Raw genomic sequence first — 15,004 nt, 5'->3', positions numbered from 1 at the left:
TAAAAAGTTTCTCCCATACCCCCAAACTTAAATCTAACATTGTCCTCAATGTTCTAAAGATAAAATTAAAAGCATGAACAAGGAGAAATTGTTACCATTTGAAGCAAAAGAGATAAGGAAAGATATTACCATGTTGCATGAGATTGGGTTACCTCCCAAAAAGTGCTAAATTTAAAGTCTTCAGCCAGACGTCAAATACCACAAAATGGCTAATTACCTTTCAAATCATATATCAATAGTCGAAACAACTGTGGGTCAACAAAAGCAAATAAAACTGCCACAATTATCAGACAACTGCACCAAATCATAAAAATGAACAGACATAGCACATCCTCATCCAAGGTTTCCTGCAAGACAACTGGGTTTTTCTATTGTGCCCATTTGGGCTTCATATGAGTGTCTTGAAAAATTGACTCCTTCGAACAACAAGTCTTTAGAATTTCCTCCTGGACAATATCAGGAGGATCCGGTTGCGGAGTCGTAAGTGACTCAAGTAATACCTCATGTACACTAGGCTCGAATCCCAAGTTAGGGACTTCTAATGGAGATAATTGACCATTACTACCCCCAAACTTAGGGTAGTCAGTATTCTCGGACAAACCACTAACTATTGCTTGAATTTCTGGATCCTCAGAGTCTTTAAAATACTCAAGAGCTTCTTCTAGTTCATTACCCCCAAACTTAGGGTCAACACTACTCTCCGTAAGGCCTAGTACTATGGCTCGAATATCAGGGTCCGTAGAGTCTTTAAATTACTCAAGAGCTTCTTCTAGTTCAAAAGTTTGGTCACCTAAATGACTTAAGAGAATTTCCTCATCAAGTTCATCTAAGGAATCACCAAATAAAGTGTCGTCCCTATTATCCTGAGTTAGATCCTGAACTAAAGTGCTAATCATATTCACTTCTTCTAAATCATTGGAAGGTTGTCTATTAACATTAAAGACATTTAGTTCAGTGGTCATATTACCAAAGGATATGTTCATAAGTCCGGTCCTACAGTTGATGACAGCGTTAGCTGTGGATTAAAATGGGAGACCTAAAATCACCGGTATTTGAGCACTAGGATCCTGAACAGGCTGAGTATCTAGAACAACGAAATCCACTGGATAAATAAATTTATCAACCTCAATCAGAACATCCTCTATGACACCACGAGGTATTTTGACAGACCTATCAGCTAATTGCAATGTCATTTTAGTCGGTTTCAACTTACCAAGACCTAGCTGGTTGTATACATGATAAGGGAGTAAGTTCACACTAGCTCCTAAGTCAAGCAATGCCTTATCTACTGAATAATTACCGATCACACAAGATATGGTGGGGCATACAGGGTCTTTATACTTAGGGATGTTTGGTTCAGAAGGATTGAACTTACCTGACCAGCTAAAAAGGCTTTCTTATGGACATTAAGCTTACGCTTTCGTGTACAAAGGTCCCTAAGGAACTTGGCATAAGCAGGAATTTTCCTAATTGCTTCTAATAAAGGGATGTTAATGTTTACCTGCTTAAATATCTCTAGTATTTCGTTGAAATTCGACTCTCTCTTTGTTGGAGATAACAACTGTGGATATGGGGCTTTGGGTACAAAATGAGACCTGTCGGGAACCACATTGACATCACTAGAAATTTTATCGGTTTCTTCAGTTAGTGGCTCCTTCTGGGGCTCATCTTGGGAACTAGAAGGTGGATCTACAGTATGTACACTATTAGGCATGGCTACCTTATTGTCTACCGTTTCACCACTCCTAAGGGTTGTGATAGAATTCACTTGATTAAATGGTTTTGCACCTACTTCATTAACTCCTCTAGGGTTGGTTATCGGTTGACTAGGGAACTTACCTTTTTCTCTTAGAGACTCATTGATCAGACTAACCTGGTCTTTCAATTCAGAAATGGCCTGACTATGTTCTTGTCCTATCCTATTACTAGCTTCTATGCTTTGTGAAAGCAATTGACGCATATTTTCAGTATTTTGAATAAACGAGGTGAGAGTTTCCTCTAGACTTAAGATTTTCTTATCAGACTGATTCTGAAACTGAGTTGATCCTGAAGTATTCTTAGTATAGCCAAAACCTGGGGGAACATTAGAATTACTAAACTGACCTTGGTCCTTATACCATGAAAGGTTCGGATGGTTTCTCCAACCAGGATTATAGGTTTCTGAATATGGGTCAAACTTCTGACGGTTATCAAACCTAGTGTTATTATAGAGAGCATTGGCTTGCTCTTTATTATTCTGGCATTCCCAAAAAGGCTCTACTCTACCACTAGTGTGACCCAATTCTAAAGCTTCTAACCTTTTTGCTATAGCAGCAATTTTGTCATTTGATTCATAGCCTCCTTCTACCCTATTAACGTTTCCTCTACCTAGAAGAATTGTTCTCTTGGGTTCCCTACAATATTCCCATTGTTGGGTCTTTTCGGCGATTTCATTCAAAAATTCCATCGCCGCATCAACAGTTTGGTTTTCAAAACCACCAGTGCATAGAGACTCAACCATGGTTGTTGTCGAATAATCTAAACCCTCATAAAGGATTTGAACTAGCCTAACCTTTTCCAAACCATGATGAGGACATTGGGCTAATAAGTCATTGAACCTTTCCAAATACCTATATAACGATTCTCCCTCCTGTTGAGAAAATGTGCAGATTTGCGTCCTAATAGACGATGTTTTGTGCCTAGGGAAAAACTTTTTCGAAAAGGCAGATGTAAGTTGTTCATATGTTTCTATTGAACCGGAAGCCAAACTATATAGCCACGATTTGGCTTTATCTTTCAGGGAAAAAGGAAATAACCTAAGTTTCAAAGCATCATCATCAAGGTCTCTAATCTTTAGGGTACTACAAATTTCCTCAAAATCCCTAACATGGAAGTATGGGTTTTCATTTTCTTTCCCTAAAAAGATTGGGAGCATCTGTAGGGTCCCAGGCCTAAGTTCATAATTTGCTTCAGTTTCGGCTAACCTGATACAAGAAGGACGAGTAGTCCTAGTTGGGTTCAACAAAGCTTTCAAAGTTGCCATTGCTGGCACTATCGGGATATTTGGGATTCTATGCAATCACAAAACAAGGATGACTCAACCAAATCAAACCTAATTTTCTAGCAAACAAAAAGCATGATGGTTCCACTTAGATTGTTTCTAGACCAGCTTTTATTCTTTCGAAAAGGAACTCGTTACAATCTGAGCAAACCCCTCTGGAATCAATCCGAGTCAAAGTAAGTTGAATCGAGGCGAGGGAAGCTCAGTGGAGCTTTGATACCCAAGGCCTCACCGGTTACAAGGCGGCGCAGTCACGCATTCAACTCACAGAAACCATCATGAACTTCGAAGTATGCTCAAAAGAGTAACCAATATTTTTCGAACGACTTTCCTATTAAGCTCGTTACCCTATAGGTCTCGTTCTAGTCAAAATTTTAGGCTTAGGTTCACGTTTGGTTTTGTTTTCCTAAGGCGGGCAAGAAGAGAACGGTGATGAAATCCGAACCCTTATCTTGTATGGCCAGTCCTTGCCCTTTACTAGGAAATTAAAGCAGCCGTTTTCAAGTCCTCGGCATATATGCAAATGAAGGAATACAGTAAACCCGCTGACAGGGGATTCGCGGGTGTTTCGAAAAACTTACCTCCCATACCAGACGGGCGAAGAACCGCTGAAGTCGACTCGTGCCACGACTCCTATGTCATGTACGAACCCGAGGGGCCGAGGCGATATCGTAATCACCGCCCTTCTCTGCAGACAGTTTTTATTTAAACCAACCCTTCTGTAGGGTTTAAAAATAATAATGTCCCAGTCCAAAAATAAAGTCCAAAAAGTGTCCAAAAATAAATAGAAAAATTACAAAAAATAAAACCTTATTTATAGTTTCTAAAAATAAACCAAAATAACTATACACAAAATCTTCTTCTTCACTCCTTTCGGATTCCTCTTTTCTTTCCTTCTTTGGCGATGCTTTCCTTTTATAGCACTTTTTCTTTCTTTGTAGCTTCGCTCGAAATCTGAAAAGAATCAAAAAATACCAAAGGTGTAAAAGAGAACAAAAATTCTAAAAGAAATAAAATAAATCTAAAACCTAATACAAATCCGCGTCGGCGGCGCCAAAAATTGATGTAGTTTTGAAAGTGTAGTAAAGTTCGTTCAACTCGGACTTGATAAGATTGGGTTCTAGACTTAAAATAAAAATAGAAAATTTATATACAAAAGGTTTGTCACAATGTCGAGAGAGACTGAGACTCATGATTCCACCAAACTCTGATTTCTTCTTTTATGGATCTCCTTAGGTTCCCAAACTTTCGACACCCCTTCTATATGACCCAACCAATCTATTTATATCAAAAAGGACGATTAAATCTCTCCAAAATCTTCTCGAAATCTCTTCTTTCTTTTCTTGGCAGTTACGGCAATAATCTTTTCTCTAAATCGTTCCACGCGTTTCTGAGCTTTCCCGATTGTCTCAAACACTTCCTTAGATAGATATGTATCTTTTGAAAGATTTTTAGGTCTTTAGTCTCTCTAGAACTTCTAAAAATAATCTCAATAGGGTCCCGTGTATAACTCCACCTCTATTTTGCTCCAAGTGGATTTCTAGCCCAATTCAATCCATTCCAGCGCCCATACCAAGCCTGTTATGCTTAATCACGTCCAACCCAACAAATTCCAGCGATTGAATCTCTCTAAAACAGCCGAGAAATTCAAACCAAGTTTCGCTCGTCGCTGCAATTTTTTCCCGCCAATTTCAGTTTTTGAACGTGAAGGGGAAAGGTTACCCCTTATCCGCTTCTGGAGTCCTATAACACTTGTCCCTTGGGTGCGTTTAGTAATTTTTCTGGGATGTTTTCAACACTTTTCTCGGAGTTCCTCCGGGGTATTTCTGGGATGTCACTGGTACGACTGCTACGGAGGTTCAAATACCACGTTTTGAGCCAATTTCGCCGCAAATGCTTATTTCTCCAAAAACACCTACAAAGAGATAAAATACCAAAATAAATACAAGAATGAGAACTATCAATATATAGAATCGAGACAAATTAGACACAAAAATGTGTCTATCATTTATGATCTCTAGAGCTACGAGTTTTGTGTTTGATCGTGGTAAGCCGTTAAACGTGGAATCTACAACTTCCATGGAGGAAAAGAACTCATTTCCTGTGATACAACTCAAGGCCTAAAGCAATATATGGAGAGAATCAAGTTCTTTTTATTAGCTAACTCGAGGACGAGTTTATTTCAAGAAGGGGGGACAACTGATGTAGGACATCTTCCTATAACGTGTCAACTATTATAGTTGATCCCTTTTCGTTTGTATCAACAATGACTATTGATCCCTTACGTCCATTTTAGTTTACTTGCTATGCAAGTCCTTTGCTTTCCTAGTTTAGGTAGAATTCCCTTTTCTTTGTTTTAGTCGGTTCTTATAGAACCTATATAAAGGCTATGCCTTCTTGTTTAGAGAATATAATCTTTTATCAATATCAATTACGGGCCACGAGTTATAACCCCAAAGGTGTCACTATTTATGGACAAAAACTCCAACAAAACAAAATGTTCACAAAAACCCCATTTAACATAAACTGTGTATATTACCCTTCTAGTTTAAATCACCCCAACAAAAACAAAAATCAACCCCACTTTTAATTTTTATTATATTATCACCAACAACAACAACCCACCACTAGCAACTAGCAACACCACCGACCACCATCCGCCGCCGACCACCACCACTGGTTGCCGTCGACCACCACCGCCATCAACCACCGTCTCCGCCTCCATCCACCACCACCACCGCGCCACCGCCGACCACCACCACAGACCACCGCCGATGATGACCACCACCGCCGACCACCACCACAAACCACCGCCTACGACGACCACCACCACCGCCGAGCAACACCACCATTATCGTCGGCCACCACCACCACCACCAATCAGCCGCCACCTCCACAAAAAATGAGTTTCATTGATTAGTATTCGACAAAATATGAAGAAAAAAATAATGAAACCAAACAAAAAAAAATGATGAAACCAAAATTTGGTTTCATCATAAAAGAAAGGAGAAGGAAAAAAAGAAAAAATGAAACACAATAAGATGAAACCTACCACCACCTTCAACTGCACCACCCCCATCGCCGCTACAACCACCACTGCCATTACCTCCTCAACTAAAACTAGTTTCAACAAAAAACAATCCGCCTGTATCTCACCATCAAAAATTGGTTTCATAGAGATCAATATTCAACAAAATAAAAAAAAAAATACGATGAAACCTAATTAGGTTTCGTCATTTTTCCACATATTGTCATTTCACCAACACAACTTCAATGATGAAACCAAACCCGCCGACTTCCAAGTCAGGCGAATAAACTAGGAAAATATCAGGTGAAACCAAAATTTGGTTTCATCATTAAAATCTTTGGTTTCATGATAGAAAATAAGCAAGTTTATGATGAAACCAAATTTGGTTTCATCATAAATTTACTGTTTTCAGCAACTGTCAGAATTTGATGAAACCAATTTTGGTTTCACCATAAATCTGTCATTTCCCCAACACAGTTAATGTTGATTTCGACGATGAAGATGTATCATCATTTGCTGGTGATGAAACATCAAAAGGTGGTGGGATGGTGTTGATTTTAGAGGATTGAATGAGGAGGCGGAGGTGCTGTTGGGAGCGGATCTGCAAGTACTGGTGTTGATTGTAGATTATAAAAGGAGGAGGCGTTGTTGTTGGTGGCCGATTTGAATGTATTGGTGGTGGTTTTAGATGATAGAAGGAGGAGGAAGAAGTAGTGTTGGTGGAGGATCTGATATCTAGTGGTGGGAAAAAACAAAAGTAAGAGGAGGTGGTGTTGTTGATGAAAAATCAGGACGTAGAAAGAGAAGAAGGTGATGATCTTGTTAATGAAGGACGCAGAAGTGTTGTTGGTGGCGGATCTGGACATAGCGACTGGTTTGATGGTGGCGAAGCTACTGTTGGCGATAGATCTGAACATAAAAGTAGAAGAAAAATAGAACGAGGCGTTCGTGGAGGAGACGGAGGTGTTGCTACTGGTGGTGATGGAGGTGTTGTTGCTGGTGTTCGTGGAAATATTTGTTGCTGCTCGTGGTGATGGTGGTGGGGAGAAGAAGACGAAAGAAAGAAGAAGAAGAAGAAGAAGAAGAAGAAGAAGAAGAAGAAGAAGAAAAGATAAAAATGGTGTATTTGGTTTTTTTTTTGAAAGTAATAAAAATTATATTCACTCATTATTATTTGATTTGGGGTTTTTGTATCACTTTTTAATGAAATTGTTTTAATTTATTAAAAATAATATGACTGGATTTTTTGTACCACAAAGTTGGTTACCTTAGGTGTTCTACGACTAGTTTTGATATCAATTATCAATATTATTATCAATTATCAAACCCTAAAGTCTTGATCCTAGAATCAAATTTTATTAAGTTTATGACCAAACTTAAACTCTTTTCTTATCCTAGCAACTAGTTTGCTTTCACCCCATCCGTGCTACACTAAGAAATTTTGTGGACCCGAACTTGAACGACCCAAGAGGAAAATACCACAGTCAAACTCGAAATCTAGCCTAATTATGAATTAGCCGGATAATCAGTGAGTCACAAACAGCTAAAATGAATATTTTGTAAGACTAGTAGTTTCGGAGTAAAAGGTCTCCCAGTGGGGATCATATATGTGGTAATGGTTCGTTATGCGTTATCTCTCAAATGACCCCTTGCGGCGTCTACTTGAAAGCCCAAAACGAAGACATAGTTTCTCACTGTTAGCTCCATTATACTTCTATCGGACCTAGTGTGTTGTGTCGGTGTGCGTTATTTCCGACTTCACAAATTATACGGCACCTGTGATTTATCATACAACAAAAATAAGGTCATGTTACTCATGTATGAGTATGACATACCAGCGTTTTCATTCTTGATCCACGAGTGGGGCGTTGCCAAAACTACTGGACCCACGGCTCGATCCCATACTCTAAAACGATTGTTCTTGGCATTTATGAAAATCTCGAACTTCTTGTCTTATATTGCGTAGTTGCTTTGCTTTTGCTATGTATCGATCCAGATTGATGATATGATGTTTATGTTTTGCCTAATAGCGAAGTGAATTTCATTTGAAAATGATCATCGTAGAAAATAAGACTTCAAGGCCGGCTTTCAGAAGTTATAATGTAGAGGTTCTGATCCATTGTCAGACCGGCTAGGCTCAAGAATATATATGAAGAAACACACAGGAACCAACATAAGAAGAGTTTTTACCTTGGTATTTCAGGTACGAAGTCGATGCCCAGCTCAACGGAGAAAAATAAGAACCTGAATCAGATACAAAGAAATGCTAGCTAAGAAATTCACCCCAAAGTAAGTGGCAAGACCTCAATACCTAGCTCTACATAAGCCAGTACTACTTATACACTTTTGTACCAGAAGTTATGAGAGACAAATAACTGGTACTGTCAGGCTCTTGATTAGAGTTTGCCAAATCCCATCTAGGCTCAATCCAAGTGCAGTTTGACCTTTCCTTCGTTTTATGGAAATCTTGTGTGGAATGTTGATTACCCCCTACAAAGTGGTACCTGCATGTATCAAGAGAATAGTATAAAATCTTTTCGTCTTGTAATCTAGAGAAGTAGATTTTGTTCTCCATGCAACTACGTGGAGCAACTGCTGAAAAACTGGATGTATAGCTGACAACGCATGCTTTCCCAAACTGTCCAGTTTTAGCCAGACCATCTCCGAATCCATCCAACGTATAAACATCTACTGACTTTCCATTCTGGCCTAAATTCACTAGTAGTAGCTTTTCATCACACTCCACCAAATAACTTGGATTAAAACCACTGAATTGTTTCAACGACTTCGAAAGTATTTTCCAACTGGCATAACCTTCTCTGTTAAAAACTCCTAACATTCCATTATAATCTAAGCAGTAGAAAGCTCCGTTATAGAATACCGGGTTGTTAATACACTGCATAAAGTTATACATACACGTCATAATGTTGTCCTCGGTGGAGACTTCTCCATAGTCGAACGTATGAATAGTCCAACCAGTTGCACTCTTTCCCGGTTCAGTGACCAAGAAAGATATTTCAATGTCACCTCCTAATGCCGACCAATTGGAGATGGCAATCACCACACAGTCCCGAGAAGTTGGCACCGACGAGAATGACATTCCACTAAGTGCATAATCATCAGGTACATCTGGAAGACAGATCATTGCTCTTGTAAAGGGATTGTAGAAGAATACAGTTTTTTTCCCGTTAGACACCAGAAGCCATCCATCTTTTGAAAAATGAATGGTAGCACCTACAAGCAATTGATCAGATAGTTTCATAAGATACTTGTCATTATCATGCATCGGGTCTACGACACTGCAGATGGTCTCTTCATCATCTTCAAAGATGGAAATCAGCCATGGAGATAAATATGTAGTTGTTGTGGTCCTCGTAGAAGCTGATAATCGATTCAATGCAGGGAGAACTACAGAAATTTGTTTACAGGCTACACGAAAATGAACGTAATCCACTGGATGGAGAAAGCTCGCTATCTCCTCTGTACTGTCACAATCATTAAGAAAATCCCACTGTTTTAGCGCTGCTAACTCTCCTCCACTAATATTTAACCTGCTCATGTTCTCCTCCACTAATGTTACAGTTGTATCTTGACTTACTAGAAGGTCTGTTATTCTTCTCTTTCCTCCAGGAACCTGCCTGCCAACAAGAATAAAAATAAATCCATTATTAGAAAAGCTAACAGATGAATATATCATAACCATCATAATGTAGTTGTGGCTGCATTAATGCTGTATTTACCTGTCCACTGTTGTTGGCATCATGATCCAAGTGGGCAGAAACCATGGAGTTGGAAGCTTCAAACACGGCATGATATTGGTAGTACCATTGTCTTCTGGTTCAAATATGTATCCTTTTACGGTAATCACGTGTCTGTGAAAGATGTTGTGAAGATTCTCATGGGTCCTTGCAAAGGAAAACAAGGCCCTGTCCAACATAATAATCCACCACTACACAATCTCTCAGTTTGTAATTGTGATGTACAAAATATAAAACTATAGTGATGTACCAAATTCACAGCCCCATAGAACTACAGTGATGTAGAAAATATAAGAAAGGACGGGAATGGAACAACAACAATAGGAAAACTTCTAGACGCACGACAACTAACAAGGATATGAGTTGGTCACGAGATATGGCACAAAATGGCAATAAGGAAAATCAACATGGTTGTTACAGTTAATTGTATCTTCCTACTTGATATAGCTCTAAATTGATAGGTTCTGTACTTCCATTTACTTTATGTTTGAAATTATAAAAACGATCTGGTGAATACTGAATAATTGATCGCCCATAAGAAGAAATGATTAAAGAGAGACAGCATTGTGCTTCAATCGGATCTCATAGTCCAGTAAAATTTAGTCAACCTTGTCCATGAACTACCAGATTTGCATTGGAGTGTATCAGAAGAGTTCGGGGAGATACGGTTTAGCACGTCAGAAACAGTACAAACAGCAAGGATTCAAGATGAAATGGTTAATAATGCGCAGAGTCATACCCTGAGAACAAGCAAGTTGCTAGCCTCGAGAAAAGATGTTGCAACGATGCATCTCCACCACCATAAATGAGCAATTCTTATTTCGATACCAGGAGCACTTTTACAGACATGTGCAGAGCACCAAAAACCTAAAAAAATTGATTAGCAACATAAGTTGATTTCTGATTAACAAATTGTAACAGTGAAATATTTATGAAAGATGTGAGAATGTCAGAATCATGGCTACAATGGCGGAAACGAAAACTAAACCAAGGAGATGTGTTTATGAGTAACAACATTCAGGTGGGATATCTCCGAAGATATCTCTTTCAATGGATACTTTTGTACATTAATGGATATTTTTTATACTATCAAAAAGTTTGGAATACTAAGATTCGGGATGAGGAAACTTAAATGAAGAAACTACAGTGAGGTGGCAGAAAGTGGCAAATCATATCACCAGCTTGGAGTAGAAACTACAAGGAAGCGCAAAATGCTTAAGCAACAAGTAATGCCATAACTAACCTGGATCTTAGTGTTACTCATCAGAAGTTCGTCTGCCATGAGTTCGAACTCCAAATATGAATAATGTGCTAACCCAAAGACCAGCACTCCAACTGGTTATATACTGAGGGGCTAACTGAAATACATCATACATTAATAGAAGAAGAAAGATGATGCTAAAACCATTAACAAGATTAAACATACTGTCATTCCAGAACAAAAACGGATGTTAGAATGAATCAAACTGGGATGTTCAAAGCAGAGCCAGTGCTCTTCCTTCAGCCCCTCCTTAGTCAGTGGACCACAGTGCATGTACTTAAAGAATGTTGACCACATTGTCATTGCAAAACAAATTCAAACCATTAGACTGATATCACCAAGACCCAGTATAATTTACAACAATATCAATGCATAAGATAAAATTTAAATACATTAAAGAGAAATTTAAGCACCTGTTCTATATAGTACAGTGAGACCCTAGAAATTTACCCCAAAGCAATTAAGTGGCAGCCTGGTTCCACCATATATACATAAGCCTAGTATACACTTTTGTACCAGAAGTTACGAGAGGCAACTACTACTGGCTTTTAGCTGCTAAGTGGCAGCCTGGTTCCACCATAGTTCAGGCTCTTGATTAGGACTTGCCTAAGACCATCTAGGCTCAATCCAAGTGCAGTTTGATCTTTCCTTCGTATTATGAAAATCTTGTGAAGAATGTTGATTATCCCCTACAAAACGATACCTGCATGTATCGAGAGAATAGTATAAAAGTCTTTCGCCTTTTAATCTAGGGAAGTAGATATTGTTCTCCATGCAACTACGTGGAGCGACTGCTGAAAAACTGGATGTATAGCTGATGAACAACGCATGTTTTCCAAAACTATTCAGTTTAACCCATCCCTCCGAATCATCCAATCTATATATATTAACCGATTTTCCACTCTGTCCCAAATGCACTAGTAAAAGCTTTTCATTACACTCCACCAGATAACTAGGATAAAAACCACTGAATTGTTTCAAGGACTTCGACAGTACTTTCCAACTGGAATCACCCTTCATATTAAAAACTCCTAATATTCCATTATAATCTAAGCAGTAGAAAGCTCCTTTATAGAATACCGGGCTGTTAATACACGGCATAAAGTTGTACATACACACCATAATATTGTTCACAGTGGAGCCATCTTCATAATCAAATTTATGAACAGTCCAACCAGTAGCACTCTTCGCCGGTTCAGTGACCAAGAAAGATATCTCATTGTCACCTCCTATTTCCCACCAATTGGAGATGGCAATCACCACACAATCGCGAGAAGTAGGTATCGACGAGAATGACATTCCACCAAGTGCATAATGATCAGGTACATCTGGAAGACAGATCATTGCTCTTGTGAAGGGATTGTAGCAGAATACAGTTTTTTTCCCGTTGGACAATGGAAGCCACCCATCTTTTGAATAACGAATTCTAGCACCAACAAGCAAATGATTGGATAGTTTCATGAGGTACTTTTCATTATTATGCATCGGGTCTACAATATTGCAGATGGTCTCTTCATTATCTTCAAAGATAGAAATCAGCCATGGAGATAAATATGTAGTTGCTGTGGTCCTTGTAGAAGCCGATATTTGGTTCAATCCGGGGAGAAAAATAGAATTTCGTTTACAGGCTACACGAAAATGAATGCAATCAACAGGATGGAGAAATCTCGTTATCTCCTCTGTACTGTCATAATCATCAAGAAAATCCCACTTTTTTAATGCTTCTAATTCTCCGCTGCTATAATTTACCTTGCCAATCTTCTCCTCCTCTATGCTGGTTTCTGTCGTATCTTGGATCACAAGAAGATCTGTTATTCTTCTCCTTCTTCCAGCAACTTGCCTGCCAACACAAAAAATCCATAATTAGAAAAGCTAACGGATAAGAATGCACCGTAAACTAAGTGTAGTAGTTGTGGTTTCACTGATGCTATATTTACATGTTCACTGTGGTGGGCATCATTACCCAAGTAGGTAGAAACCATGGCGTTGGAAGCTTCAAACACGGCATGGTAACTGTGGTAGCATTGTCTTCTGGTTCAAATGTATACAAGGTTTGATCTTTGGGTAATGTATAAAACAAGCAACCCCTTTCAAGACCCATATCATCTGCTGAGCAATACGCACTGGAAGTTGAATAACACTTTCTAGAGGTTAAGCCTAACGTGTCCATGTTTGTGCACAAAAAGAGAACATGATCATCCAAAGACTTCAACAAAACCCAAGTCATTGATGAGAAATCCAACTTGAATATTTGTGTCGAGGCAACTTTTCTATAACCTCTTGGGCTGCAATTTAAAACAACTTTAAAGATATCATTTCCAGATTCAATCCAATCTTCCATGTAACGACCGAACTCCAACTCCTCACCTCCTCCTATTATTGGGAAATGAGGTACCTCTATCTTGAATTTTCTAAGAAATTGGGTTTCTTTATCAAATACTACATGATGCCATAGATTTTGTATTTCGATCTCCATAACCCAATTCTCAGCAGCAGCGAATGCGAATAATTTACCTTGAAAGCAAAGCAAGGAATCAATGAATTTGGAAAAATCGCCTTCGAGGTCAGACTGGCCATTCAATTCCATTGTTCTCCATTGTTCGTCCCCAGGTCGACAAAATACCAGAATGTGCTTATCATGACTAACTTCATCATCATCATCATTCATACCTCTAAAAATGAGGAATAGCGTGCAACTGTCTTCATTGTCAGGATTACAAGTAGGTGGTGAGGATAATACCAAGTCGAACATAAGTATTTTTTTGATTCGGTACTGAAAGACCGACCTTCGAGCTTAGGTAACTGAATCGTTTGGGATGATACAGGATTCCACAAGAAACAATTATCTAAATTTGAGTTGGGATTCGAATACTGATCAGCATTATCAACATTAACAATAACAATTAGCCATCCTTGATGACAAGATTTATGAAAATAAGCTTTTCCTCGCATCTCATGTATGGACTTGATGCAATTTCTGTTATTAGGTTCACAAGGATTATAGAAACGCTGAAATTTCCTACCTTTCCCATGTGGAAAAACAAGCCAAGGTGCTGCCTTTGGAATCGGTGGATGTTGTCTTTCACTTCTCTCAGCTGATGCTGATTCTGATGCAAATTGCTTCTCCATGTTTTGGAAATTGTTTCCAGCGTAGAAGATGGCAGCTCAAGTGTTCGATAAGAATAAGGAGGTAGGCTGGTAGCTTTTATTTCCAGGGCCACGTAGTGTGGTGGGGCCTGTTACCGTTTTAAGATGTCCGACGGTGTAATGGGTAGCGGCCGGCGATCTTCTGCTGACAAGCCCTTTTTCTTCCGTTTCCTTAAAGCTTGGAAATCAAGAACAGCTAAAGGAACCGTGGTGTCAATATCCTTGAATTGAGTCCTGTAGGGCAAAACTAAGAGCAATTTAAAATTTTATCTTGGGAGCTCTGTGAATCGGCGATTGTGACTAAGTAAAATTTTTCAATTTATCTTGTTAAATCTTTGTTACTTACTCACTTTCTACAGAGAGACAAATCGCGTTGTTGATGCTTTAGCAGTTATCCATCATTCTCAATCTTTTCTGGAGTTGGACGTTAATGATTTTAGCTCTGAGTTGAAGCAGATTCTTGAGGAAGATAGATTGAAGACTTATTACATAGAGTAGTTGTTTGTGTTGTAGTTTTTTTCCCTTTTCTTTTTTGTTGGTTTGGGTCTCCTTAACCCAACTTGGTGTTTCAAAACCAAGAAAAAGAAGACAAAAAAAAAATTACTCACTTTCCATAACCATTTGATGTTGTCTTATCTAAAATCCTCTTTTGTGAATCTCTGTTCAGTTTTTTAATTATTAAAAAGAGTTTAATCATCCAATTTTTTCATTTCATCGAAAAGAATGAATTGCTAACCCCCTTTTTTTTTTTTTGAATGTGTTTACAGAGT

At 38.7% G+C, this 15,004-nt stretch overlaps 1 protein-coding gene across 13 annotated transcripts; it reads right to left on the bottom strand.

Annotated features, from left to right (window-relative positions):
• Nucleotides 1-8,232: 8,232 nt before the first annotated feature.
• LOC113349327 (F-box/kelch-repeat protein At1g57790-like) lies at nucleotides 8,233-14,803 on the bottom strand. 13 transcript variants are annotated; one of them, XM_026593281.1, is made up of 6 exons: nucleotides 14,585-14,803; nucleotides 13,025-14,468; nucleotides 11,070-12,927; nucleotides 9,809-10,693; nucleotides 8,985-9,706; nucleotides 8,233-8,887 (listed from the first exon to the last, which is right to left on the bottom strand). In XM_026593281.1, the coding sequence occupies exons 2-3, from the start codon at nucleotides 13,837-13,839 to the stop codon at nucleotides 11,694-11,696; spliced, it is 2,049 nt and encodes a 682-aa protein (XP_026449066.1). In that variant the 5' UTR covers nucleotides 13,840-14,468; nucleotides 14,585-14,803; the 3' UTR covers nucleotides 8,233-8,887; nucleotides 8,985-9,706; nucleotides 9,809-10,693; nucleotides 11,070-11,693. The 13 variants fall into 13 exon arrangements, with proteins under 13 accessions (XP_026449066.1, XP_026449071.1, XP_026449070.1 ...); XM_026593286.1 differs by having other exon boundaries at nucleotides 8,233-9,706; nucleotides 9,809-10,017; nucleotides 10,566-10,693; XM_026593285.1 differs by having other exon boundaries at nucleotides 8,233-9,706; nucleotides 9,809-9,994; nucleotides 10,566-10,693.
• Nucleotides 14,804-15,004: the final 201 nt, after the last annotated feature.

This window comes from Papaver somniferum, chromosome 2 (assembly GCF_003573695.1).
Source record: "Papaver somniferum cultivar HN1 chromosome 2, ASM357369v1, whole genome shotgun sequence".
NCBI lineage: Eukaryota > Viridiplantae > Streptophyta > Magnoliopsida > Ranunculales > Papaveraceae > Papaver > Papaver somniferum.
This window is presented reverse-complemented; position numbering and strand designations above follow the sequence as displayed.

What these genes read in the sequence shown, in the direction of transcription:
- LOC113349327 (XM_026593283.1), bottom strand. Translation starts at nt 13,839, where the DNA reads ATGTTCGACTTGGTATTATCCTCACCACCTACTTGTAATCCTGACAAT. An exon ending in ATGCCCACCACAGTGAACAT is followed by an intron (nt 12,928 to 13,024) that starts GTAAATATAGCA and finishes TTGTGTTGGCAG; the next exon opens with GCAAGTTGCTGGAAGAAGGA.